The sequence below is a fragment of the Amblyomma americanum genome, chromosome 1 (genome assembly GCF_052857255.1).
Source record: "Amblyomma americanum isolate KBUSLIRL-KWMA chromosome 1, ASM5285725v1, whole genome shotgun sequence".
Lineage (NCBI taxonomy): Eukaryota > Metazoa > Arthropoda > Arachnida > Ixodida > Ixodidae > Amblyomma > Amblyomma americanum.
This window is the reverse complement of record NC_135497.1, coordinates 56777892-56804615: the sequence shown is the minus strand read 5'-3', so window position 1 is coordinate 56804615 and position 26724 is coordinate 56777892. Positions and strand designations below refer to the sequence as shown.

General features: G+C 46.5%; 2 protein-coding genes across 5 annotated transcripts in view; one reads left to right on the top strand and one right to left on the bottom strand.

Moving 5' to 3' along the window:
• The window catches only part of Oga (O-GlcNAcase), a 50076-nt gene extending 28966 nt beyond the window's left edge, over positions 1-21110 (top strand). For 2 of the 4 annotated variants that reach the window (XM_077645668.1, XM_077645670.1), the window contains 4 exons: positions 5986-6003; positions 7173-7371; positions 11512-11671; positions 20795-21110. In XM_077645668.1, the coding sequence (XP_077501794.1) occupies positions 5986-6003; positions 7173-7371; positions 11512-11671; positions 20795-20931 (514 nt within the window). In that variant the 3' untranslated portion in view covers positions 20932-21110. The remainder of the gene's footprint in view (positions 1-5985; positions 6004-7172; positions 7372-11511; positions 11672-20794) is intronic. The other 2 variants (XM_077645669.1, XM_077645671.1) reach the window with 1 other exon arrangement.
• A 3080-nt stretch (positions 21111-24190) lies between these two features.
• On the bottom strand, positions 24191-26486 carry LOC144112852 (putative GTP-binding protein 6). Its single transcript, XM_077645672.1, has one exon. The coding sequence runs from the start codon at positions 26328-26330 to the stop codon at positions 24807-24809; it is 1524 nt and encodes a 507-aa protein (XP_077501798.1). The 5' UTR covers positions 26331-26486; the 3' UTR covers positions 24191-24806.
• Between the last annotated feature and the right edge of the window lie 238 nt (positions 26487-26724).

Here is a 26724-nt window from a genome sequence, read left to right as displayed (position 1 = left end):
ATAAGAGCATGTGACCTTTATCCTCTGATTCCTTGGTTTTGTAGATGGCAGAATATAGATCCGTGCCTTCCGCACCAATTAAATCGTGGTTTATTACCTTGCTTTTCTCCGACAGTGCTACAGTAGAACTCCTCAATAGTAAAGTAGCTCGGGCCAGCAAAAATTTTTACTACAGTTAAACCTGGATATAACGAAGTTGACAAAAGCTCGCAATTTTTCATTACATGCAGGTTTTCGTTACGTACAGGTTTCGCGTGAAGGCTCGTACGGATGATGCAAAAACGAGAACAAATGGCTCAGATATCCGTGAAGGTGAACTCACCCTTCAGGCATTTATTTTATAGCGAAAAACTGCATAATTGCCGCTTGCTTCTTCTGCACGAGTGAAGGCACAACACGCTGCTCTAAAGAAGCTAAATCGTGTAAAGCTCCTTCATCGTCACGCGAGCCGACGAAACGGCGCAAAACGTCCATTGCATTCATCACCTCCTTTGCAGTAGACACGTCACACGGATCTACCTCACAGGCACCATCATCGCCGTCATCGGGATCTTGCACGCTTTCAGCTACTGCTGCATCAGTCATTTCTTCTGTAGCCATGGCGGCGTTCTCAGCAAACAAAAGGTCACTCAGTTCAATGTCGTCGGGTACACCACCGTTAGTGCGTAGCTCGTTCCACGCTTCGGCCAAATCGGACGGAGTAGATAGGTCTTCCTCCTCCTCCTCCTCGTCGGCACCAGCCTGTGCATTTTTGGCTATTCCGGCCTTTAAAAAGCAATTCGTGATAACTTCTGCCCTGACCTCTTGCCAGGAGGCAGCAAGCATCTCGACTGCTTAATAAATGTCGATCTTCATCTCCCGTTCCAGACGGATGTCGAGGAGTATCTTCAGGATTAGTCGGCGCCGGTAACAGCATTTAAAACTGTTAATGACCCCTTTGTCCAGGGGTTGTATTAGGGACGTGCAGTTGGCCGGGAAGTAATGCAGTTCGATGTTCGACAGCTGCAGGCCTTCGACGTGGTGCGCCGAGCAATTGTTCAGCAGTAGGCAAACTTGACGGCATTGCCGCTTGACTTCCTGGTTAAATTCCTTTAACCGCTCAGAAAATATTGGCAGAGTCATCCACGCTTTGGAATTCGCCACATATTTCACGGGCATACGCTTCGTTCCCTTAAAACACCTGGGACGGGCACTTTTGCTGACAACTAGCGGGACTCGCTTATCTGAGCCGTCGAGGTTGGTGCACAGCAGAATCGTTATGCGGAGCTTGCTCTGCTTTCCGCCGCGGCAGTCATCGCCTTTTAAAGCTAGTGTGCGGCCCGGAAGCATCTGATAAAATAGAGCTGTCTCGTCGGCATTGTAGATTTCAGCCGCTTCGAAGCGACTCAGAATTCCAGGCAGCTTGTCAGCCACCCACGAAGCAGCAGCATCGCTGTCTGCGGAGCCAGGTTCGCCACTAATTTCTTTTTCGACGACACCGTGCTGGCTCTTGAATCCCTGCAGCCACGCATTGCTTGCCTTGAAATCGTCATGGCCCAAGATACACGCAAAATCCTTTGCCCTTTGTTGTAAAATAGCGCCACTGATGGGCACATTTCTGGCTCGCGTGTCCAAAAACCACGTGAACACTGCCTTGTTCACATCAGCGTATGTGGACAGCTTCAGTCGTTTTTTCTTCGAGCCTGTTCCCAACTCCACTGCGTTTCTGATGCTGTGTTCCACATTCAAAATAGTTGATAGCGTGCTCGCTGGAATGCTGAAATGGGCAGCAATGTCCTTCTCCTTCTCGCACGCAGAGACTGCATTTAAAATTGCGAGTTTGCCTTGAAAAGATAGAACTTTTCGTTTTCTGGCAGAAGAACTCATCACGACCAACTGATGATGCAGTTACAAGCGGAGACGCACGACTATATGCCGACAGGCAGGCCTAGCACCTCCAAAACAAGTCGGACGAATCAGCACCAGAGCACAGTTGACACGCACACGTGCAGACGCAGGACAACACGCAAAATGGCAAATGCAACGCGTCGTCGTCGTTGTCTCATCGTCCCTCCCTCCTCTCCCTTCCCCCGGCCTGGCAATGAAAGAACCGGCCATCAGCGTTGCTTTTAAAGTGAATTCTTACACAGAAGTGTGTCTGAGCCGTTGAAACAAATGAAAATCACAAAATAAGAATGCTTGTCCTCAAATCTATGCAAAAAAAATGCTGCAAAAGAAATCGATGAATGGATGGATGGATGAATACGGCTGAACCCTTTAAATCGGGTAGTGGCTCAATCCACCTAGCCATGTCTTGTGAAATTTTACTCCTGTCTTGCTTTTAGCCACTACTGCCGCTACAAATGCCACCTGGTGTCACGCTAGACAAGCAAAGCCTGAAAAGGCTGCTACGTTAGGCATGCGGCGCCGCTAGCCGCCGCCACCATCATCATCATCGCTAACTTTGCTCAGTCGTGGCGATCCCAGGCGTTCGCGTAGCTGCTGGCTCCTTACAGTAATAATATTCACTAATCTAGTGCATTTCTTTGGCCGAATTTTCCTTAAAAGTGCAAAAAGTAATGTCTGATCAGCTTTGCGAGTTCGTTACATCAAGGTTAACCGCCACAACCCGTTCGTTACATCGAGGTCGAAAATACATGGGCTTCAATGGGGGCAGCGTTGGGGAATTTAAAAACTTTGTTAAATCCAGGAGTTCGTTACATCCAGGTTTAACTGTATATCTGTTGTTAGTGGTGGCACGGCTCTGAATATGCTCTGGCTGCTTATAAGCATGAAGTGTTGGTTTATAAAAGAAGCATTTGAAAATACCTTACATCCTGCTCTTATCGTCTCTTTATGTGATTATTATTTATTTTCAATTATCACATGTTATCATGTTTTCAACTTCGTTAATGTCTTATGGAAGTTCTGCATTTACATGAATACAATGCGGCTACGAAAATTCCACGTGATTCCATGTGAAATACAGATTTGCATTGTCACAGCATCATCTTCCATGGCCTCAGCGTCATTTAAGAGGCAGTAGAAATGCAGTCACAGTCAAGTGCGGCAGAACAGTCTACTCAGGGCCGCCGGGCTTCAATATGTGCTTGGCGGTGAAGCCATCTCAAAGAGCGCCATTTTATCGTATTCGGTATCAATTTGCCTCTCGGTCCCAGACTTCGCGCGTGCCCCGATGAAGTACACCGCCGTGGCGAGGCGCTCTTTACTATGGCAGTTTCCTCGAAAAACAATATTTATTATACCCGAGAAAAAATGGCAGTCATTTATGGAAGGCGAAATGGGACCGCAGCTTCACTTTACTATATCCGAGTTATTACTATAATCGAGTTTCTGTAACGAGGTTCCACTGTAGTTACTGTCCCTTGCATCAGCTGAAACAAATTTGAGCAAGATACTTCTGTTACAAGGAAAAGGAAGAGATCATTGTTGTAAATTGTCACACATGGAACATTTGGAACACCATTTTGGTTTGAAAGACCAGAATCGGTACAGAAATGAGTACAGTCGACGACTGATTTTTCAGACTCTCTAGGGACCGCTAGAACGACGGAAAATTAGGCAGTCCGGAAAATCAAATTTCACTGAAAAAAATCACGAACTTATTACTAATATGCTGGAGGAAGGGGTCAGTTGTATTGCACACATTCTAAAGTTCCTCATGACTAAATTTCGCCGCGCGACACGTGCACAGACGACGGGCGGCGACCGCTTTCACGAGCTTGGCCTGGCTGTGCTGCCTTTGGCATTTCGCCGATGAACTGACGGGTTGGGACTAAGTCTAAACAGGAAAGCGAACACGCCACTGCGGAAACTGCGCTGTGCCCGCAATACGGTGGGCCCGGAACGAGAACGCGAAGATGGCGTAACAAGAACCGAGAAACAGCCGAAGCAAGCGCTTCGTTGGCCTTTGTCGTTAGGCCTAGCGACTAGAGCCAAAATCTGCATCGTATCCGGCAATATGCACTCTGCGATGGCTTGCGTATAATGAGAAGTGTCTTGCCCGTCATCGAAACGCCAGTTATTTACGGTTTTACGATAGAAAAGTCAGGGTTGCAGGGCGTTTTGCCGCTGGTATGCTGACCTCGCTTTGAAATGCACCACCATTTCCTCCCGTGCTCGCCGTCTCCATGAAGCCGTATGCCTTCAAGTACTTCGCTGCTACCTCTTTCCATATTCGGGACAAAAGACTCGACACAGATAAGTTGCAAACTCTTGACTGCTGTTCAAGTGCAGCGGAAGACATTCAAGAACAATACGAATTCGAAACCATGCGAGCGCAATGTGCTTACTCAGAGAATTTCAGCATCACAAGTTAAGAGGCTCTCTTTAAGTTTGAATTCCGTTTTGTTCATGTTTTGGATTTCTCCTGCAGTTTGAATTAATGAGGTTCCATTGTACACATTACATGGCGGCTTGGATATTGGCGGCGAGTGCAAACGAGGTCCGAAAAATCGAGCAGTCAGTTGCGGTGCGTCCGAAATTTCAGTCGCTCTTATACATTTGCTCTATGGGTCATGTCGCGGCGCCGTGAAAAAGTCTGATTAATCAAGCATGTCCGAAAAATCGGGCGTCCAAATTTTCGGTCGTCGACTGTATTTCAAGCAAGCGCTCCTGAGGAGTTCACATATTTACTGTCGGGTGCAAAAATAGTATGTAGCACTCGCAGTTGCATGGCTGGCTGCTCTTGCGGCACCTTTCTCCGTTAATGCCAAACTGGAGCACCACACATCCAAACTAGTGAAATGGCATGCCAATGGATGAAAACGATCGCCTCCTTTGTCTGTGCGAACACTAGGCGCTGCTGGAAAGTGGCGCGGCAGTCAGGTCTATGCAATGTACTATATCACTTTTTGCTCCCGGCAGTACCTGCCTCGCCGTGCTGAGCCAGAGGATGTGAGTTCAACTTCTGCTGTGGCTACTGCGTTTCGATGGAGGTGAAACACATGGTGCCCGTGTACTATGTGCAGTCAGTAAAGAACTCCAGATGGTCAAAATTAATCCTGGGTCCTCCACTAGGGTGTGCCTTTTATAACCTGTGTTGCTTTCAGGATGTTAAGCCCCGTATACCATACCGTGCCATACTGTACCATACCATTCCGTATGTGTGCACCAGATTCCCCATTGAAGTGAAATCTTTTTTCAGCTGCTTCACAGTGAGCAAGATTATTTATCCCCTGTTACTTTTCTCCAAGAGGTAGGCCAGAGTAATAGCTGACCAAAATTTCTTGATATTTAATTGGAATAATGCATGAGGAATTTGTGAGCTGAAGGTCTCTGAATTTTGCTTGAAAAACTTCTCAAAGTGTAGCAGAGTAAAAGGAAAAAATCATGGGTGTTAAATGTGAAAATGTTATCTTGAAAGGACATCGATGTAATTTTGAGTGAAGTAAGCATGCAGGATGGAATTTTTCACTTCTAGTGCAGGAGTGAGGTGTCATCATCATTGTTATTCATGCCATTTAGTGATACAGTTCACAACAGCCAACTTAGAGACCAACTTTTTCGAGAAGGGGTGGGTGGCTTGAATGGCTAGAATTTGATATAGCAACAGCATTATGCGCAAGCAAACTGTCGTAATTTTACTGATAGGTTCAGCCTCCGCGGTGGCTGAGTGGTTATGGCGCTCAGCTGCTCTGGCCCGAATGACGCGGGTTCGATCCCAGCTGCGGCGGTCGAATTTCGATGGAGGCGAAATTCTAGAGGCCTGTGTGCTGTGCGATGTCCGTGCACATTGAAGAACCCCAGGTGGTCGAAATTTCCGGAGCCCTTCACTACGGCGTCTCTCATAGCCTGAGTAGCTTTGGGACGTTAAACCCCCCCGTAAACCATATAGATGGGTTCATTGGGAACTGGTTATTTCTGGTTGAAAGTTTCTTTGAGCGAGTTTTTGCTGTGTCTGGCATTTCTTGATAAGCATTTGTGCCCTGTGAAAGGTGCTGTTTGGTAATCTTTGTAAGTATAGTTTTTGATTCTCTTGAACAGATGCTTTTTCAAAATTCTGTAAGTATTGCAACTTAATAGTGATGTCTCTGATTAAAGGGATTTGCTCTCTGTGCATAAAAAATGGATGCAGCATGCAGTGTTACTGATTGATGACCACCATGGAGTTACTCGACATCTGTTAAGACAAATGTTTACATCAACATTGCAGTGGTCAATAACTAAAACATAGAATTTACTTCCTATGCCACAAATATCTGCAAACAGTACAGACAGTGCATTAAAAGCACAGTCATTGATTCCTTGATTGTCTAGAAACATCTCCATCATGCTCTGAGGTACGCAAACGCAAAAGAGATGCAAATGTTCATGTGCAATCCCTGCGACAGCTCTTGTATGTGCTTGCAGTGAGAAATAGATGCTCTGTCACCAGCAGCCTCACCTGCGAAGTGTCACTGACTTTTGAGGTGCGGGTTTGCTTGCACCAGTGTGACTTGTAATCCCCATTACAAGTCACAAAACTGATGTGCATTAAATGTAATAGATAAAAAGATAATTTCAACTTTAGGTACTGTATTTACACATGTAATTTGCGCACCCCTAATTTGTCGTCCAGGTTTGAAAAAAAAATTTTAAAATTAAAAAAAAAATTGGCTGGTGATGATAGCACTTGTAGTATTTCATTTGTTGGCCTTTCATAGCTAGAAGTGTCAGTAGCATCTTTGTTACTAGAATGCGGTAATCCATTTATATTCAGTTTGTCCTCGGTGTTCCTTCATCACCTTGAATGTCTCCATAACCACCGTGCTGAATTTATGCTAAAAAATGTTATTCACTGATATTTATTTAGGTGTTACCAAGACAGGGGAGATTTTTGATATGAACAACCTAATACTTGTGATGTTGATACCTGTTAACAAAAACCAAGCTGGTCTGTGGCTGCCACGAATGACATGAGTATTGAATGTTCGTATGTGTACACTGAAGAGCACGAGTGCATTCCATGTGAATATGTTTGCAGTTATGGAATGTATACAGAAGTTGGTCATCTGTGTCTCTGTGAATGCTGAAAGTCTGAAGGCAGGCTGTGATGTCTAGGATACAGATTCTGAGAGTGCTAACTCTATGCTTGTTCATATTGCTTCTGGACCTATCTGTGCCCGTATAAATTGGTGGTGCTGTATTTCTGTTTTGTACACCCTGATTGTTTTCATATCTCACATTGGCAGACTGGTTGGTGGTTTTCTAACCCTGAGCAATGAGTACTGCTTTGTTGTGGAAGATGAGACTGGAGTATGCGGCTATGCACTGGCAGCACTTGATGCCCAGCAATTCAGCAAGAAACTAGAAGTGGCTTGGAAACCCGAACTGTGCCTCAAATATCCTGCACCTGTCAAGGAGCCCTCTGAGATGCTCACTCCTGCTGAGGTATGATGTGTTGGTGGTGTCGCAGCTCAGTGTGTCCATATATACTTAGTGTGAGAAATGAAAAGTTATTATATTTGGATGTACTTCTCATTTTCACTCGTTTTTCATAGGTGTGTGCATGCAGGTAGCGGCAGAAACACAGTAATTCGATTGCGTGACCTTTGGCAAATTACGCATCAAGGTGAAGTACATATGCTTGTCCCCCCTCCTAAAGCAATATGCTTTAGGAGGGGGGACAAGGATGTGGTTGACTTCTGCACAAAGCTGGACTTCCTTGAGATTGCTTTGCCAGAGTTTCTGAGCGAAGAGGTTTTCTTTCTTGGCCGAACCTTCTAGCCCCAAGCCTGGCACCTGGAATGCATTATTCTGAATAGGCATTTTTCACTGCTGCATGCTCTCCCTACACCATGCTGTCTGCAGCACGGCCGTTCAAGAATAACATCCCACTTTGGATTATGTTTAGATATATGCCGTGTTGCATGTAAATGAATTTTTAACAGTATACAGTGGGCTCTCGTTAAACGGAACCTCAAGGGACCGGGAAAATATGTTCCGTTTATCAGGAGTTTCGTTTAAAGAGAGAATAGGTTCAGCATTGCGCAATCCGCTTCCGCGTGAACCCTACGCGGCTGGCGCGCGCGCGCGCAGTTGGCAGTCTCAGCGGATCTCAATTTGCGAAATCTAGGTAATAAGGAGAACGGTACACTATGAGAACAAACTTTATTAGAGAAAAATAAGCAGTGAATTTTTGTTCCAGTAGTACTAGTACTGAAATTTTAAAAAAAAATGTCAAAAGAGTGGGAATTACCACTTATTGGCTAGTGAAAAAGGATTTTATATTTGCTTGTTCGAGCTCTCGCAGCTGTTTTTTGTTAATGGCATCACCCATACTTGACAGGCTGTGCAGAAACACTTCCGAACCTTCTTCTCGTTGGAAGAAACTCTTCAGCATTTGGACTGCCGATTCCGCCTGCGCAGGTGTCACCACAGGATCAGAGTCAGCGGTCTCGTTTTCAAGCTCTTCCTCCTCGTCTTCACTTTCATCAGGGGGGCAGACATCAGCTATAATGCTGTGCACGGTATTTTCTGGGCATGTTGCCACATCGCTGTCGATCTGGACATATTCATCAAGTTGAATGCCCATCGCAGCACATTTCTCTAGTAGCAAATCTTCCTCGGCTGCGTCGTGAACATCATCAGGCTCACTCTGTGTGCTGAGTTTTTCTGTGGTTGCGGCAAATCCCGCATGCCTGAAGCAGCTGGCAATGGTGGTTGCACTAACCTGCCGCCAAGCATCATCCAGGAGGTAAACGGCACGCAGTACATCTACCTTGTACTCTTTCCCCTGGTCCATGCATAAGAGCATCCTCCTAAGAAGATTTTTGCAGAAGCGCGACTTGAGCGCTTGAATCACACCCTGATCCATAGGCTGCAGCAGTGCTGTGGTGTTCGCTGGCAGGAATTCCAGCTGTATGGACTTACAAACCTGGCACAGTTCCGTGTCCAGGGCAGTTATCCACCAGGAACAAAACTTTCCGCTTGTTGCGAGAGAAGCGCGCATCCTCACGATAAATCCACTCACTAAAAATGGCTTGCGTCATCCACGCCTTGCCATTGGCCTGGTATGAAACGGGCAAGGTTGCGACGTTTTTGAAGCAACGAGGATGCTTCGATTTGCCGATCACTAGCGGCTTCAACTTATCGCTGCCCGTCATGTTGGCACCGATAAGGACGGTCAGCCTGTCCTTGCTCAGTTTCCCTCCGGTGCATTTCTCTCCTCTAAATGATAGCGATTTTGAGGGGAGCAACTTGTAAAAGAGTGCAGTCTCATCTACATTGTAGATGTTCTCTGGATCGTATTCCTCCAGAATCTCGGGCAGCCGTCTTTCTCGCCAGTCTCCGCATGCCGTCGCGTCAGCAGCGGCAGCTTTCCCTGAAACAGCACGAAACACCAGTCCATTGCGCTCTTTAAACCGGGTCAGCCACCCCTCGCTGCACGAGAAACCCTCGATGCCGAGGTGAAGAACAAATTCTTCCGCTTTTGCACGAATTAGTGGCCCGCTGATTGGGATGTTTTCACTGCGGGCTCTGCGCAGCCAAAGCACCAGGCATTTCTCCAAGTGTTCGTGGTCAGCCGCTCGCAGTCGTTTTCTTTGAGGACCAAAGCGTGACGTCTCGAACGCCTCCCGCAGCTTGTCCTTGTCCTGAAGAATTCTTGTTAGGCTGCTTTTGGGGACGGCGTACTTCGTCGCTAGCGCTGTTTTCGTGAAGCCACCACTCTCGAAGTAGTTGATGATCTCCATCTTCCTTTCCAACGCAAGTGCATTGTGCGGTCGTTTTTGCGCTGTCATCGGACCGAACAAAAGCTCTAGGGCTCTAGGGCTTAGGCCTAACTGAACACAACCGCCGTGAACGCGAGCGAGCGATGCGGAGGGCAGTGTACGAGCAAACCGGAAACCGCCGGAGATGGAAACCGGAGTGATGACGCGGGGAGGAGAAGGAGGGGAGCATTGATGCATACCGCGATGGCACTGCGCTTGTCCAACTAGTTGCGGTTTCGAGTTTTTCGGTTCCGTTAACGCGGTGGTCGCAAAATTTGAGTTCCGATTAACGAGATTTTTTTTAATTGGCTTAATACAAAACCAACCAATCGCGAGGCATTTGTTCCGTTTAAGCGGTAGTTCTGTTTAACCGATTTCCGTTTATCGAGATTCTACTGTATTTCAATACCATTTTTATAAGTTTGAGGTGTCTTGTTTGTTGTGCGCTTTCTTTTAGTGTTAAATGGTTTCGGCTTCATTCCTGTGTGTTTCAGATAAAGAAGTCAGCATACTAATGTGCAGGGCACCCACACTTTGCTGCGTTTTCATGTTGTTACAAATCCTGCACATAAATTGTGAGAACAAAAATAGGCCGATTTCTGAATAGACTGAATTCAGTGGTGCAATTTCTTGGTTGCCAGAACTGTGCTTCGGCGACTAAACTAGAAAGGCACTATAGTACGACTAGTGGTTCAGGTGAAGTGCACACCACACAAAATCACTGAATCACCACACTGAATACAGTAAATGTGGGATGCGTATGCATAATAACCACAGCCCCAGAAGCGTCTAGGGACATAGAAGGATATGAAACTGTGGGACTTAAAGACTTGTGAAAAAAGCCCATATCTGCAGTGCACACATCATCCTTGGAACATGAAGATACTAGAGCACTGCACAGGTCACATTCTGAGGCCCGAGCCTGAGCCCTGCCCGCCATACTCGACGTGAGGCCCTTAGTGTGAGAAATCAAAATCTTTGTTTGGATGTGCTTTTCATTTTTCAACAAGTCCGTCTTGTCATCAGTAATGTACTAGTTTTTCATAAGTGTGTGCGCGTGCATGCAGTTAACTGCAGAAACGCACTAATTCGATTGTATGACCGTTGGTAAATTGTGCATCACGATGAAGTACGTATGCTTTGGGAGGTGCACAAGAACATTCAGTCACGTTCGGCATTTTAGCAGCATTTATTTGAAAGCTTGCCTTGAACAAGAAGTTTCTCTGCATGCCTCACACTGCAAAATACTCCTCAGAGTGCATTTTTGAAGGATCACATCTCATCTGCTGCTGGCGGTACAGTTTCTGGGGAAAATATACAGGCCACTATCCTTACTTGCTATGCCTTGTAGTCAGGCTCTTGTAGCACTTCTGGCACTTGTAAGTTCTGGAGTGGTTAGGACAAAAGTTGCTCTCAGCCTTGAGGACCTTGAAGCGTTGTTGCACTGAGCAGACTGAAGGTCAATTGTCTGGTTGCAGCAGCAGGACTTACCGTAGGAATGGTTGGTGCATGGTTCACTTGAAATTTTGTGCATACACGTACCCACAAAATAGAGGCGGCATCATGGGAAAGTTCCTTCCGCCTCTTCTATACAGCCCATTAGTGTGTTGTGTGGTAGGTGCACTCAATTTTGAATGAGGATGTTGCTGGCTCTTCTAAGTAGCAGAATAGTGCCAGTGAATGTGCCACATATGAGGTCAGGGCTTACACATTGGACGATTGGTAGTTATCAAATTTAAAGCCTTAAAGTGCTCGTTTATTCGTTGAGGGCTGACACATTGCATGGTACTGTACTCACATTGTGTTATTGTATTTCCAGGAAATAATGAACAGCTTCCATTCAAGGACCATCACAGTCCCAGACATTGTATACAAGCACCACCCATCACGTGTAACAATGAGCATGCTGCCATCGATAATGGACTCCAGTGTTTCTAAACGCCTGTTGGCTTGTGTTTTGGCAGCACTGAAAGCAAATGGTGAGTCTCAGGTTGTTTGTATTGCAGTTGAGACCTCTTCAATTCCTTCCCTAGCTAAGAAATGACCTGCTCATGAAGTGAAGGATGACCGGTGGTCATACTATAAAGCACTCACAGTATTTTTGTGCGTGGTTCTCAGTTTGGGCATCAACAGTTATCTTGAAAGCACTGCATTTCCCAGAATTCGTTCCCATATCTGCTGACACATTTGCCATTTTTTCATGGAATCCAGTTCTGCAGCTAATGAAGACATGGTCTCAAGTCATATACTAATAGCAAAAAGATGCTAATTGTATTATTCTAGTTGGTGTAAAAGACAGGGGAAGAAGTCTTGCTAATGTGCTTTGTAGCTAAAAAAAGTACATGTGTTTAGCACTATTTTAATACTAGGTGGCAAATTATTATACAGTCGAACCCCACTACAACGAAATTCACGGGATGCATGAAAAATTTTGTTAAAGCGGAAATTTCGTTGTGGCGAAATCAGTTCAAAAGAAATTGGCAGTGGTTTAGCTTTGGTTAAACCTGGAGTGACGCGATAACTACAGCTGGCTGAGTGGAACTTGGTCACGTGACCAACCACGTGATCAACCACGGCGCCGTGCTGCCGGCATCTGTTCCGCACCGCGTGACCAACCACGTGACAGCGTGGCGGCGCAGCCACAGGCACCAGAAAAAGCACGAATGGTGTCAGATGCGTCCATCACATGCAATGCAGACGGCAGGGCTGGTGCATCTTCCGCTGCAACATCCGTGCAAGTCCACTGCAACACCTCCCTTTTCCCTGCCGCTGGATGCTGCACTGCTAATTCGTACCTTCTCTTCAAGAGAAAGGAACTTCCGCTTCCTAGACAAAGTCGCCATGCTCGTGTCGATCTCGGAGCACAAGCACGAGTGAAAAATCTAGGGCAAACGCACTGCTGTTGTTGCCAGGCTACTGCATCCTTCAGCGACGGATTGGTTGCGGCTCTGGCTTGCATGGAAGAAAACTGGAGCTTGTGCCCGCGCCTTGTCGCAAGGCAGCCAGCCCGATTGTCATCACCACCAAGCAATGGCGGTCTTCATGTGCGTTTGAATGAGTGGATCAATTGGTTCCAGCGAAAGTTTAGTGAAACAAAGCAGTGTGGACCTACGGAAGTATACAGATAGGCGGCGATCTGGTTGTTTTATTGTAAGGTAGATTTTTAAACCCAGCTTCGCATAGCAAAAGTTTAGTTGAAGCAGAAATGCACACCGGAAATGGTTCGTTGTGATGAGAAATTTGTTCCATTACTTTCTGTGGCGAGCTGACGGGGAATTGGAAATATTTCGTTGAAGCGACTTTCATTGTAGCGGGGTTCTACTGTAGTCTGGATTCATAATAACTTATTGTAATGAGTGTTTGCATGAATGATATTTGAACAGTGAATGCCAAACACTGAAAACAATAAACGAGATGTACAGGGTCAAGTTTATAATGTATTTGATGTCATTGTTTTGCATAACTGACCGTTCCATTTCGTTAATATGCATTCCACTCGACCACTTCTGCCTCTCCTGTATGGTGTAGCATAATCTTATTCATTGCATATATTATTTCTTCAGTATTGAACAAAGATAACTGATACAAACATGCAGCTACTGTTACCCCAGCTTTTCTTTTGTCCATGACTGTACGCAATACATGTCAAAAGTTTGTAGCATGCAGGTTCGTGGATAAAACCTTTCTCTGCTGTCAGCTAAACCAGGTCAATGAAAACCCAGCAGCATGAGGGGACATTCGTGCTGCATCCATTGGAACCAATACCTTAGAAGACTGGCTAAAGAGGCTGTGCAGAAATAATGAACATTTGTCCATGACTGTACAGCCTTTGTCAAAAATATACAGTCCAGGAGATTGTTTCGAAGCTAAATAGTGGAATGTTCTAGATTTCCTGGAAAGTTAAAGCACCTGTTGGGTGAGGGCTAGAGGTTTTGTAACGTTCTAGAAATTTGGAATGCTTACGTTGCAAAATGAGCCACACAGCATGGCCAAGAAGCAAACTCCTTGGGCTGTATATTTTTTACAAAGGCTGTAGTAGAATCTTGATCATACAAATCTCATGGGGCCGCGAAAAACGTTCGTATAATTTGAAATTGGTATCATCCAAAATGAACAATATTCGTATGCAGAATTTATACTGACGGCTGCACGGCACTGCTGACTCGCGACGTCGGTGCTGTGCTGGTCGCACGCTGCCGCTCACTGTCATGCCGCGCGGACGCGACTGCCACTCACTGCTAGCGGTACGCAGTCCTGTCGTCTGCAATGTATGGGTAGCAAGTACTTGGTGCTCAAGGGTACGGTCGCAGCTCGCACGCTTGTAACATCCACAGTGGAGCAGGGGTTTGTTCAGAACATACAAATTTCTTCCCATTGCACACAGTGTACAGTCGAGCCCACATATAACGGCCCCACTTAAGACGAACTTTCGCTTATAACGAACGAGACCTGCGCGACCGTCAAAATATTCATTGCTTCAATGGCACACAAATACACGTATAACGAACGTCATTAAGCCCTGCTGATTGGTTACAGCGAACGGACGGCGTAAAACCGGCACCGCGATGAGAGATAACCTGCCTCAGACCCCTTTGTGCGTCCGGCACGCGGCATGTTTTCCCCAGACTCAACGCAGGCCAACTGCGCGGCCTGTTTCGTGCCGCTCACGAGCGAGCTACGCTTCCCCGCTGACGTGCCTTCCACATCGCCCTCCCGCTTCTCCTCGCAACTCCGCTCCCCTCTCCTCATCTCTTGCAAATCCCTGCGTGGCGTCCGCGATCAACCGCGCCGCCGCCGGTGCCGATCGCGGAGACCACCCTCCGTGAAGCAGGCCTTCCGTGGGATCCAAGAGGTGGCTGCACTGACACTCACGAACGCCCCTCATTGGTCTCTACGCTGGCGCTGTGCGTCTGTATCTTTAGCTTGATTGGCTTAATTGCCGCCTGTGTACGTCGGTTGCACGTCTACTCATCGCGCGCTTTTGTCACTCTTGTTGCGGTATAGACGTTTCGTTGGCTTCGTTCAAATCTCGGGCCCTGGTCGTAATTCGGGATGGCGGACGGGAGCACCGGACCCATTTTCATTGTATTCAGCGGTAGAGATGATGAAAGCGGCCTGGGCAGAGGTGACGGCCACTGGCGAGCGAACTGCTTCCGCAAGGCCGGCTTCGTCGACAGTGTCTGATGTTGAGCCTGATGCTTCGGAAGATGACCAGCGCATCGCCGACGCCGACATGAGGGGTCATGAAATTGGACGGAATGATTTTATTTCTGTCTATGACGAAGCCGACACCGCGGAACCGTGCACGGACGAAGGCATCGTTTCTGAAGTGCGAGACGAGAGTGACACGGAGGAATCAGATGAGGATGAAACCGGAGCCAGCACCCATAAGCGCGCCTGTAGCAGTGAGCTACATAGAGAGCCTCAGACAAGCTGTCTGAGGCTCTCTATGTAGCTCGTCTATGCCGATGACGTCGGCGATAGCACGCTTCTGCTTTAAATAAACTGGAAACCTCCCTCATCGGATCTGCGCTGCAGAAACATACGCCCATCACGAACTTTTTCAGAAAGAAAAAAAAATTGTTTTGACAAGCAGCTGTCTTTAAAGCTGTGGTCCACTTAGTACGAACTTCGGGATATAACGAATGGACGCCGCGTGACGCTCATATCCGTTATAACCGGGCTCGACTGTACTCTGGCCAGGCATTTTACGAATTCATACCATCCCGAAACTCGTATTAACTGAACTCATAGAACTGAATTACTCGGCGGCAACAAGCAAGCTCTGCGGTCGTCGAACAGAATGCCCGCAATATTTGCCGCTCTCGGCCGTGCTCAATTTAAAGCCGACAATGAACTTCCTAATGGCGAATAAAGTAACCACAACAGTCTCGAACAAAGTAGAATCGGTTCCGCCTGGCTGCGATCATTGAGATAATCTGGTCGCTTCTTGCATTGAGCATGAACAAGTTAACATTACAAAGCTTTCCTGCAATATCATCGAGATTCTACTCACTTTGTTAGTGACTGCCTGGGCATTGTGAACTGTCACTGATACTCTTTTGATGGACCATGTTATGGCATAGCGGCTGAAATGGAAAAACTTTGAAGTGGGATCGACTGTTTATTCGCTGTGTGCTCTGTTAGGGCACATAAGTTGATGCTGTTAGTATACAGGACACCCAGGGTGAATTGATTGGCTTTTATGCTTAACACATCCGCTCTGTCCCCCCCTTTTTTTATTGATTGATGCTTGGGAAATTAAATGCACCGTTGTGAGGCACTCTGAATTTTTTTACCTTCTTTACTGCAGTCTTAGTAGCAATCTTAGCTGCATGCCCTTCTCAATATGTTGCCACTCAAGGAATCTGACCTGTGATCTCATACTCAGTAGCAGAATGCTCTAACAACTGAGTCGGTGTGGTGGTGTCTATAGTCTGTGATGACGAAACAACACTTTGGCAGATGTGCACCCAAGGGAAGTTCGATTTGTTTGCCAGCCATTGCCAAATATGCTCTGATGATCTTGTTGGCATCCTCAGCAGATGGCGACTTGTGTTCACAACAAGCACCATGAGTAATCTTGTAAATCTGGTGTTTGACGACGTATTTCGACATAACTTCAACGAATTGTTGAAGTACCATGGTAAAGGGTTGCATTTGTAGACTCATGTCGCCAAATGCAAGCACCAACTGGAAGTGTTTATCGGCTTCTGATAGTGAAGTGATAGTGAAGGGATAGTGAAGCTGTGCAGACCTGTTGTTTGTTGGCCAACCTTGTGGTGATAACAGTAGGAGCCCAAAAAGCAATTAATTGTTTGTTTCCTGGTCTTTGATCAGCCTTATTCACATGGCATTTGCCCTTGGCACCCCCATGCAGTCCGTAATCGTGTGTCTTGCAAACAACAAACTTGGAAAAGGCGTGTAACAGGTCTTTATCACAGTTAACTTTAAAAAGTTACTGGGTAAGCTAAGCCATGAGCAAGAGAAAAAAACGTAAAATTTCAGAAGTGTGTAAAAAGAGGGCCTATCCAAAATCGACCATTCCAGAAAGCACTCCCTGGGTGCCGTCGTATTGCTTGCTAAACTGCTGTGTGCACCTGGTGCAAGCTTGATGGAAGTGGTAGCACCGGGTGCACACAGCAGCCCAGCACACAGATGTGACAGTACCCAGGTTGGGAAGGTCCGTAGAGCGAGAGATACACAGATATTTGTTTGAAAGACAGACGCATTAATCCAAGGACCACTGTTCATCATCATCATCAGCCTGACTACGCCCACTGCAGGGCAAAGGCATCTGCCATGTCTCTCCAATTAGCCCTGCCCTTTGCCAGCTGCGGCCCTACAAACTTCTTAATCTTATCCGCCCGCCTAACCTTCTGCCGCCGCCTGCTACGCTTGCCTTCTCTTGGATTCTACTCCGTTGCCCTCAAGGAACAGCAGTTATCTTCACATCACATGCCCTGCCCAAGCCCATTTCTTCCTCTTGATTTCAACTAAAATGTCATTAACTCGCGTTTGTTTATCTGACCCATTCTGTCCTCTTCCTCTCCTTTAATGTTACACCTGTCATTTTCCTTTCCTTAGTGCACTGTGATGTCCTAAGTTGAACCTTGTTCATTAGCCTCATAGGTGAGTGCCGGTAAGATGCAGCCGTTTTCTCTTGAGGGATATTGGTAAACTGCCATTCATGATCTGTCTCATGATCTGGATCAGTGGCTGCTACCTGCCCTAAGTAGACATATTCCCTTACCACTTCCAGCACCTCGCTGCCAACTGTGAACTGCTGTTCCCCTTACGACACTGTTGAACATTACTTTGGTTTTCTGCATGTTAATATTAAGACCTACCGTTCTACTCTGCCTGTCTGACTCATCTTGACCATCCTTTGCAGCTCATTTCCCAAGTGACTTAACAAAGCAATGTTAGCTGAAGGCAAAGTGTTGTGTTAAATTATTAGTCATTCCTGACAGTGCCTTTGGTACTTATTTCTCCACAGGAAGGTCCTTTATTTCCCAGTGTGGTGTAATGATGAACATGTGCAGAGGTTTATTGTGAGAAATGGAAGTTGTGAGCATCATTTCTTTTTCTTTTTGTTGTCACCACTGTTCATCTGCAGTTATGCAAGTTTGAGCAGCTTTCATGGGCATTGTAGAAACCTTGTACTATATGTATATTTTGTGCTATACAGTGCATGGTTTGTATTTTTTTTATAATACTGAATGGTTCACATAAGTTGGGCTCAAACCAGTGCAACTTTGTTAGCAGTCATCTTTCTAATTGTCAGATGTAATCCTTTTAATTGATAGAGGTACGCGAAATCTTGTGTACGTATGTGGAGAGATAAAAGATTGGGGTAGGAGGACTGGATGACCAAGAGGCGTTGTCATGCACTGTGATAGTAACTCTTATAGCATATCTGGCTGCAGCAAAGCCACGTGAGGTATTGGATGATGAAGTGAAGCACTCTGCTTTTGCGCGTTTTCTTTTGACAGAAAGCAGCCTAAAACCATGAGGCAACATTTCCTCAGGTTGCGCCATTAGGTGCCTCTTTTGGCAGTTACATTCCTCATATCTTCATTGTTGGGCAGTATTATTGCCAGTTACAAAACTTGAGCATATGATCACAGTTGATACGAATTTGTAAAATTCAAAAATTAACGCACAATCTGCTTGGTAATGGTAAACACTGGGTAAATTAAAATTTGTAGGTAGAAGCTTTGGTGCTTGATACCCTAATCGTTACCTAATTTGTTTCCTGTTGTTTCGTGTAAGCTACCATGGATGATCAATGTGGTGCCCTACATTGGCATAGTGCAGTGATTGAATTCTTCCAACAAACTCAACAATATCGATTCTCAGTAAACTGCTGCCAGTCTGTGGGGACAGCGCAAAGAATTGAAATAATGTGTTTTGATGGCTTCAGATGTTTTGGCATGGTGATTGCAGAAGCTAGGTCCTGCCTCATTCAGGTAGACCAAGGGTTCTCGGACATTCAATCTGTTGTCAGAAGCGTCGTAATTGGTCGGTGTTGCTTGTGAATAGCCTATATGTGCTTTTTTTTTTATGTTTAATTCACTTTTGTAAGTTCTTTTCTTTTCTAGCTTTCAGCATGTCCATCTCTCGCTCATGCTCAAACCTCCAACCCCAAGACAAGAACGCAGAAAACTAGTCACAAGACAAGCATTCCCCCACATTCACGCACTCTACTGACTGGGCTGTGCACAAAACTAAAACTACATGACGCCTCATCCGACCTTCATTGGCTATCTGCCGCTCTGGCATCAATGCGACATGGCATTTTTTTTTTTCCTAATTTCGGCTGATACTGGCTTTGCAGCACAAATGGGCTTGCCGGCGAAACTCTGTCCCAGCGCTGCCAATGCTGTCTAATCACTAATCACCCGGAAAAATTTCTTTTTTGTCTTGGCTGGGCTCAGCTAATCCGGCGGTACGGTCCATACTTTCATTGCCATGCACTCGAGTGCGTGGAACACTCGTCCTTGTATTCTAAACATACGTGCTCTGGTGCAGCTGGGCACAGCAGTGTCTTGGCATGCTGCCAGTTTCGCCATACAAGCCACCGTCACTGGTGCTCCTGTCAAAACATAAGCACGCGGCGCTCTCACTGGTGCTCAGCTCTTGGCGTGCTGCCAACATCTGTGCTACGGATGGCACCCCACAATGGCACTAAACTGAGGAAGAGCTAAAGCTTTGAAATGAGCTTTAACAAACCAGGTACTCTCTCTCCGACCAGAAGTGTACCTGAAAGTGGGGACAGGCCAGTGTAGGTGCTTGCGGAACCCACAGAAGCAGCCTGCGGGAACCAATTTGAAAACCCCTGAGGTAGACAGTCAGGCGACACAACCAATGAAAATGCAGCAGTCATTCATGAACTCATTCAGAATGACAGATGCATCATTACTTGGGATACAGAAAAATTTGTGCTTCCTGGGTTTCGTGGCTCTTGACAAGGGAGATGAGCAGATTTTCTTGGTGGATTGTCTATAATGCTTTCATTAAGTATTTCATTCATGAAGCATTATCAGATTTCTATCTGTTCGAACGATTTTAGACTCATCTGCGTGACAAACAGGTTTGAGGTGATATCATTGTGTGCGTGAAAAATGTGCTGCAACGACAAACCTCAAAGGCTTCATAAACGTGCACTCATGTCATGGAAATAAAGAAGGCTGCAGTGCAGTGATTCAGATGGGTCACATATTCAGTGGCATTTTCAAAAGGACCCAAGCTCCAATGCTTCTACCTACAAAATTTGTTTCCTTACCATTACCGAGTTACAGAGGATTGTGCGTTACTTTTTGACTGACCTTTGTACAATGTGCAGATTTTCAGATCTACCAAAAGCTCTTCTGCGCCACTACGGATGATATGAATGTGCGAGCTGCGTGCGACTGCACCCATGAGCACTAGTACACACTCGCCCTGCACATGCCAACACCGCGATCACTAGTCTCACGGTATGCGCCACAAGTTAGGAATTGCTGAGGTCGCGAGTGAGCGGAGGAGCGTGGCTCATACATCATCAACATAGCAATCGCCAGTCGCGCTGTACGCACCACGAGCAGTGAGCGGTGTCGCAACCGTTGATAAATCCTGTCACCTGTAATCAGACCTGAGTGAATGCATTTCCCATGCTTCTGCATGTGGATTTTGTTGGTTTTGTATCATACAAATCTCGGATGATGTGAATATTTTTCGCGACCCCGTGAGATTCGTATACTTCCGCCATACAAAAATGCTGCTTGTTCCACACAAATCTTATGCAGACAACATAATGTTAGCTTAACCCATACACAGTGTGTCAGTGTTTGAAACCATTTCCCAAATTGTATGGAGCATCTTGCATAATCTAGGTGAGCAGTACAGCAGCTTTGAAGTGGCTGGCACAGCATTATATAGCAGCCCTTATCCTGTATAAACACAACAATGTTGAACTGATGCTGATTGCCTTCTCCATAAAAAAGTCGTGTGCTTGTGCTTTTTAAGTATTTACTTGTGCAAAGATGTGTAGCGAAATTTCTGTGTCAAATTAGCTTCTGTGCAGAAGCACTCATGGTCATTTTGTTTTCTCCGTGCAGGGTCTCATGGTGTGTTCTCTGAAGTAACAATGGGGGACAAGAATGTGGTTGACTTCTACACGAAGCTGGGCTTCCTTGAGATTGCTTTGCCAGAGTTTCTGAGCGAAGAGGTTTTCTTTCTTGGCCGAACCTTCTAGCCCCAAGCCTGGCACCTGGAATGAATTATTCTGAATAGGCATTTTTCACTGCTGCATGCTCTCTCTACAACATGCGATCTGCAGCACGGCCGTTCAAGAATAAGATCCCATTTTGGATTATGCTTAGATATATGCCATGTTGCATGTAAATAAATTTTTAACAGTATATTTCAATACCATTTTTAATAAGTTTGAGGTGTCTTGTTTGTTGTGAGCTTTTAGTGTTAAATGGTTTTGGCTTCATTCCTGCGTGTTTCAGATAAAGAAGTCAGCATACCAATGTGCAGGGCACCCACACTTTGCTGCGTTTTCATGTTGTTACAGATCCCGCACATAAATTGTGAGAAAAAAAATAGGCTGATTTCTGAATAGACGGAATTCAGTGGTGCAGTTTCTTGGTTGCGAGAACAGTGCTTCGGCGACTAAACTGGAAAGGTACTATAGTACAACTAGTGGTTCAGGTGAAGTGCACACCACACAAAATGTTGGTAACCAACTGAATCCAGTAAATGTGGGAGGTGTATGCATCATAACCACAGCCGCAGAGGCGTCTAGGAACATAGATTAATATGAGACTGTGGGACGTTAAAGACTTGTGAAAAAAGCCCATATCTGCAGTGCAGAGATCATTCTTGGAACATGAAGGTCCAAGAGCACTACACAGGCTGCAGAATGCGGCCCGGGCCAGGCCCGCCAAGCTCGACGTTCATCGAGTGCAGGTATTCTCCTGCTGCAAGTAAAGTGGCCGGCAAAGGCGCTCAAATAGCAGTACCACAAGATAAAATTGGCTTAGTAGATACAAAAAGAGGACGATAATTAGGTTCACCTGCTCTGCTTTTTGAACAGTGACCTTGTTTGTAAAAGACCCAAACTTCCGTGAGCCAAGTGAAAAGGGTTGCATAAACTCGCAGTAAGCTTTGATGTCGCACCAGTCATAGCTTTACAAGAGAATGCGCATCTCAATGCCATTGATGAGCTGGTGCAGTAGCACCGTGATGCGCGCAACATTAAGGCCAGTCTATTGCACTTCACGCATGCACTGAGGACTTATGCAACGTCACACTCCATTCTTCAGCCGCCAACACCAGTTCTTACCCCATGGAAGTTTGTACAGCTCAGCGACAACAAGCCAGCAAATAATCGCCGGCCAACATCTCCTAATTCGGCATCGTTGCTTCGCCAGAAATTTCAGGAACAAGATGCTTGCCTGCCTGAAGGATCCATTGTTGTCTACGTAGACGCAAGCATACAAGCCTGCGAAGCAACAGCAGCAATCTACTGCTCGTGCAGACCTTCCCTGAATCAAACCTCTTGGTTTCAGCTTACAGAACCCCTTTTGTGCTGAGCTCGTTGCAGTTCAAGAAGCACTCTGCTCCGTGGCCACCATAACTATGCTCCCTGCGGCCCGCGTTGTCATCTGTACTGACGCCCTTCAAGTTGTCCGGTTCCTACGACGTGTTAGCCGCTGTCCAACGATATGTCAGGACATCCACCGGCTCGCGGCACGCGTCCCGCAGCCAGTACGTATTGAGTGGGTCCCACGGGATCTGCTGACCTCTCAAAGCCAGGCAGATTTAGCGACCCGCCTAGCGACTCCAGGCTCATCATTGCCTCGGCTCCTTCATTTTTGACAACTTTACCCTCCTTTCATCAAGAAAGGAACTCCTCCAGTGCCGCACACGTGCTCTCATCCTCCGTGTGCGGCAACCCTCCCCCGCGGTCTTACCCGTGCAGAGGAGGTTGCGCTTAGGAGGATCCGGGTCGGGGTTGCCCTCACACCTGCCGTCACTCGGAAGTGGCCTCAGTACCGAGATTTGTTTCCTCGGCCAGGGTGTCCGATATGTAAACACGAGGACATTGAAGCCGACATTCATCACTTACTGTGGGACTGCCCAGCTCTCAAGCCTACAAGGATACAGCACCTGAAGGTAGCGGGTCTTTCACCAAGCAACCCTGCTTCATACATTGGCTGGACGCAGGGACCGTACCATCGTTCTCTACTGGACTTCATCAAATCAGCTAGCCTTTTTCCATTCATTTAATCACTACTACATCTTTCATCACACCTTCACCCATCATTGATGCCCTGGGGCAATAAATTTCGCTTAAAAAAAACTTTGCATTAGGTCTAGATTTCTGGTCATTTTTTATGGCCCATGATTTCTAAATATTAAAACGTCTTCAAAGCCATAGCAGTGACTTTTTTTTAATGACCACGATTTCATAGGTTGGCCACACTGGGCACATTTCTATGGAGACGAAAAGTAGTAATAAAAGCGCCTGTTTATTGCTTGGTATGTGCTTGAAGACCCGACGTGCCCTAAAACAACAAGGTTTTCTCAAGTAGCATTTCTCATAGCGTAGAGATGCGTTTTTGGGAAGCGAAGGCACACAGTCTGAAACTATCTTGGAACAGACTGCTGCCCATCGAGCAATCGAATGAAGGCCCTGCTCCAGCAGTTCTTGTGAGACTTCAAACGTCTAGTCGTTAGTGGCAACACAAAACTGAGATGTGCAGCGCCTTCTGGCAGATGTGACAGCGTGTGCTCTTGATAGCTGAAAGAGCACAGTCAGCGGTGCTGTGTAATTCAGTAAGCTAGTGCACTCACGAAAATGAGTCTAGAGTCTGGTGTTCCAAGCTCCATTACGAATGTCTCTTAGTGGATCTATCCCACTGCTGGATTTTGTGCATTTTCTTCTTAACTTCTCTTGTATCCTTCAACGCAGCGAGGCATGTGCATCCAAAATTACTTAAACATAGCAAGTGAGTGGCGCCGATTAAAGTTAGTCTACAAATGAACTTTCTCATTCTATGGCAATAAAAAATAAATAGTGATTTACTGATAAACCACTGGAAAGACTTTCGCTCTGGGATTCTTTTACTTCCAAGGTGTTTCGGGCGACAGTAAAAAAAACAAATTGGCATTGCAATTTTTCTCGTGCAAGGAACATGCAACCTCAGCATAAGGTAAATGAGTGCAGAGTAATTTTTTCCTCAACAAACACCATGGCTTAGCCATATTTCATCCGTAGCGCTGCTAGAACACCGCATGCGTACTACTTGCAATAATGAATAAAAAGCGGTATGCAGTCCCTCTATGTATGGGCCAGAGCCCCGACCAGGCCCGGCTTGAGCGTGCAGTGCTCTAGAAGATGCTAAACCATTATGGTGGAGATGAGATAAGAGTCAGTGGCCCATGGGAAATACGACGGTAACATACGTGAAACTGAACTGCCAGCCTGTGAGCTTTGCAAAATGTTTCGTCTAATGCACTCGAGGAGGAGGAAAACTTTATTCAAGAAAAAGGAGTTGCTTCAGCTTATGGGCGGTGTCCTCCTTATTCCAGGGTTCCACTCTCATGCATGTCATCTCTAAAAGAACACTAATTTTGTGTAGCTGCAAGATTACAGTAGTGATCTCATCTTGCTGCATCTACTGCCACTCATAATTTGGACTAATTGATTGATAGAAACCCTTTAAGTAGGATGGCTCGCTAACCTAGTTATTAGGAAAGGAAATTGGGAGGTCACATTCGGCGGTTGATGCTGGTAGCACGCACAAAGGCCCACAAGGATAGGAGCATGTCTTTGGCAACAGCACAGTTCCGGAGCATAACCGTGAACTGTCAAAATGTTTGCTAATAGCTCTAGTATGGGTTGTTACCTTTCTGCAAGCTGTAAAAATATTACACGCAGTGCACAGATTGCATGAAAGAAAACTAGGTTCTTTATAAGCACAGCAGAGTCTAGCCTAAAGGAATTCTGTTGTATTTTATACCCAAGTAACTTGTTCAGTGTGAAAGTGGTTGAGAGCATTTGGTGTGGGTTTCTCCACAGTGGCAGAACTGTGTGTACCATTTTTGTCATGCCACGATTTACTCCATGATACACCAATTTCCAAAATGGTGCCTGAACTTGGCAACAGCAGCAGGGGTGAGTACGGCATCAATAAAAGAGTAGTTCCAGTCATGTTCATCCGCAGTACATGAAAGGAATGTGCCCTCTTTGTACAACCAAGTGTACTCGGGCCCTCCAGTGGGAACACGAAACCTCACTACTGTCCGCCCGGTGTTTTCAATAAGCTTGTGCTCGATGATCTCTCTCAATTCTGGCAATCCTCTGCCATCAACACAAGAAGTCAGATACTTGGGCACACATTGTTCGGAGCTTGTGGGTGGTGACTGCAACAGATCTATTTTGTTGCCCACTTCAATGATGCTGTTCAGAAGTTTAGAAGGCACACCAATGCGTTCCAGTGTTTCAAGAACATTGTTGCGTTGAGCATCGCGGTCCGGATGGCTTAGGTCGCGCACATGAACGATGACGTCTGCCAGGACCACATCCTCCAGCGTAGACGCGAACGAGGCCACCAGGGCGGTGGGGATGTCCGAGATGAAGCCTACTGTGTCCATGTAGAGGACAGTCTTTATAGCGCGAAGCCGGCCTGCATGTGCGGTCACGTCTAACGTGGCAAAGAGCTGGTCGCGCGGCTGCAAGCGGTTGTCGTCCGTCAGCTGCCCGATGAGCGCAGTTTTTCCGGCGTTCGTGTAGCCCACGACGGCGACAGTGGGGTACTCGAGCTGGCGCCGCTTCTTCCGCAACAAGCTACGCTCTCCCTCGAGTTCGCCCAACTGCCTGCGGAGTGCCGCTTCGCGACTCGCCAGCTGCTGCTGCTGCCTCTCGTAGTAGGTCTGTCCCGTGCCGGACATATCGCGGCCCTTGCCTTTGTGTATGTGCCAGATGCGGGCACGGTAGTACGGAATCTCGGCAAGCGCAATCTGCAGCTTGGCTTCTCTAGTGCGTGCGTGATGGCGAAAAATATTCAGGACCACAGTGTACCTGTCGTAGATAGGACGACCAAAGAACTCTTGAAGAGCTACGTGCTGCACGCCGGTCAGGATGTCGACGTTAATAAAAACTGCAGAGGCAGACTTTTCCTTAACGCTATCCTGAATTCTCTCCAAGTTTCCCGTCTTGAATATTAGCTTCCGCATATCATTGTCCGTCTTGAGCGTTAGCCTGCCGGCAGCTCTCCAGCCTGGCAATGTTTCCACCAGGGCTACTGCTTCGGCGAGTTGCAACGCAGTAGTAGTATCAGTTCTTATCCGGCGCCCCTTTTTGATTCGAGGCTGCACAACAAGGACGTCATGACCGCCACAAGGCAAGTTAAGCAAAGAGAACTTTGGCTGCTGCTCTACATAACTGCTACAGTGCACAAAGTTTTCGAATTCAATGTAATCAGCTTCAGTGGAGCAGCGTCGCAGGATGACTAGTGAAGCACTTCGGCACGCGCATGTCCTGCGCCGCAGCGCTAGCGGGAAGTCGCGGACAGAACAGCGATGAGGTAGAATAGGTGAAATACGTCTCGCTAGATGTGAAACACTGAACAAGAGTACCATTCTGAAGCGTCGGGGGAACCAGCAGAAGCGAATTTTCAGTGAAGCTTTTTTTCAATCTGTCTCCTCGTCAGCCCACACAGCCATACCATACATCAGCCGGATGCACTTGTCTATGTGGTCAGCGTAAGAAGGGGATTATGGTGGCACAGAGTTCCTTACTATTAACTAGAGGGAAAGCTGGAGTTTGCATGGAGCTTCCTGGAGACCATATGTACCACCATCGGCGCTCTAAGCATCATGGGGCGAAGAGCTACCGACTGCAGAAATACAACTTGCGGCCAAAAAATAATGCGTTGTTCGATAATCAAGAATGTCCTATCATTCAATATCCTGTTTATAAATCATAACAAACGAGCAGAAAAGAATGTAAATGCAAAGTTTGCTCAAAATAAGC

Coding starts and splice junctions, on each gene's coding strand:
- LOC144112852 (XM_077645672.1), bottom strand. CDS start 26,330: ATGGTACTCTTGTTCAGTGTTTCACATCTAGCGAGACGTATTTCACCT.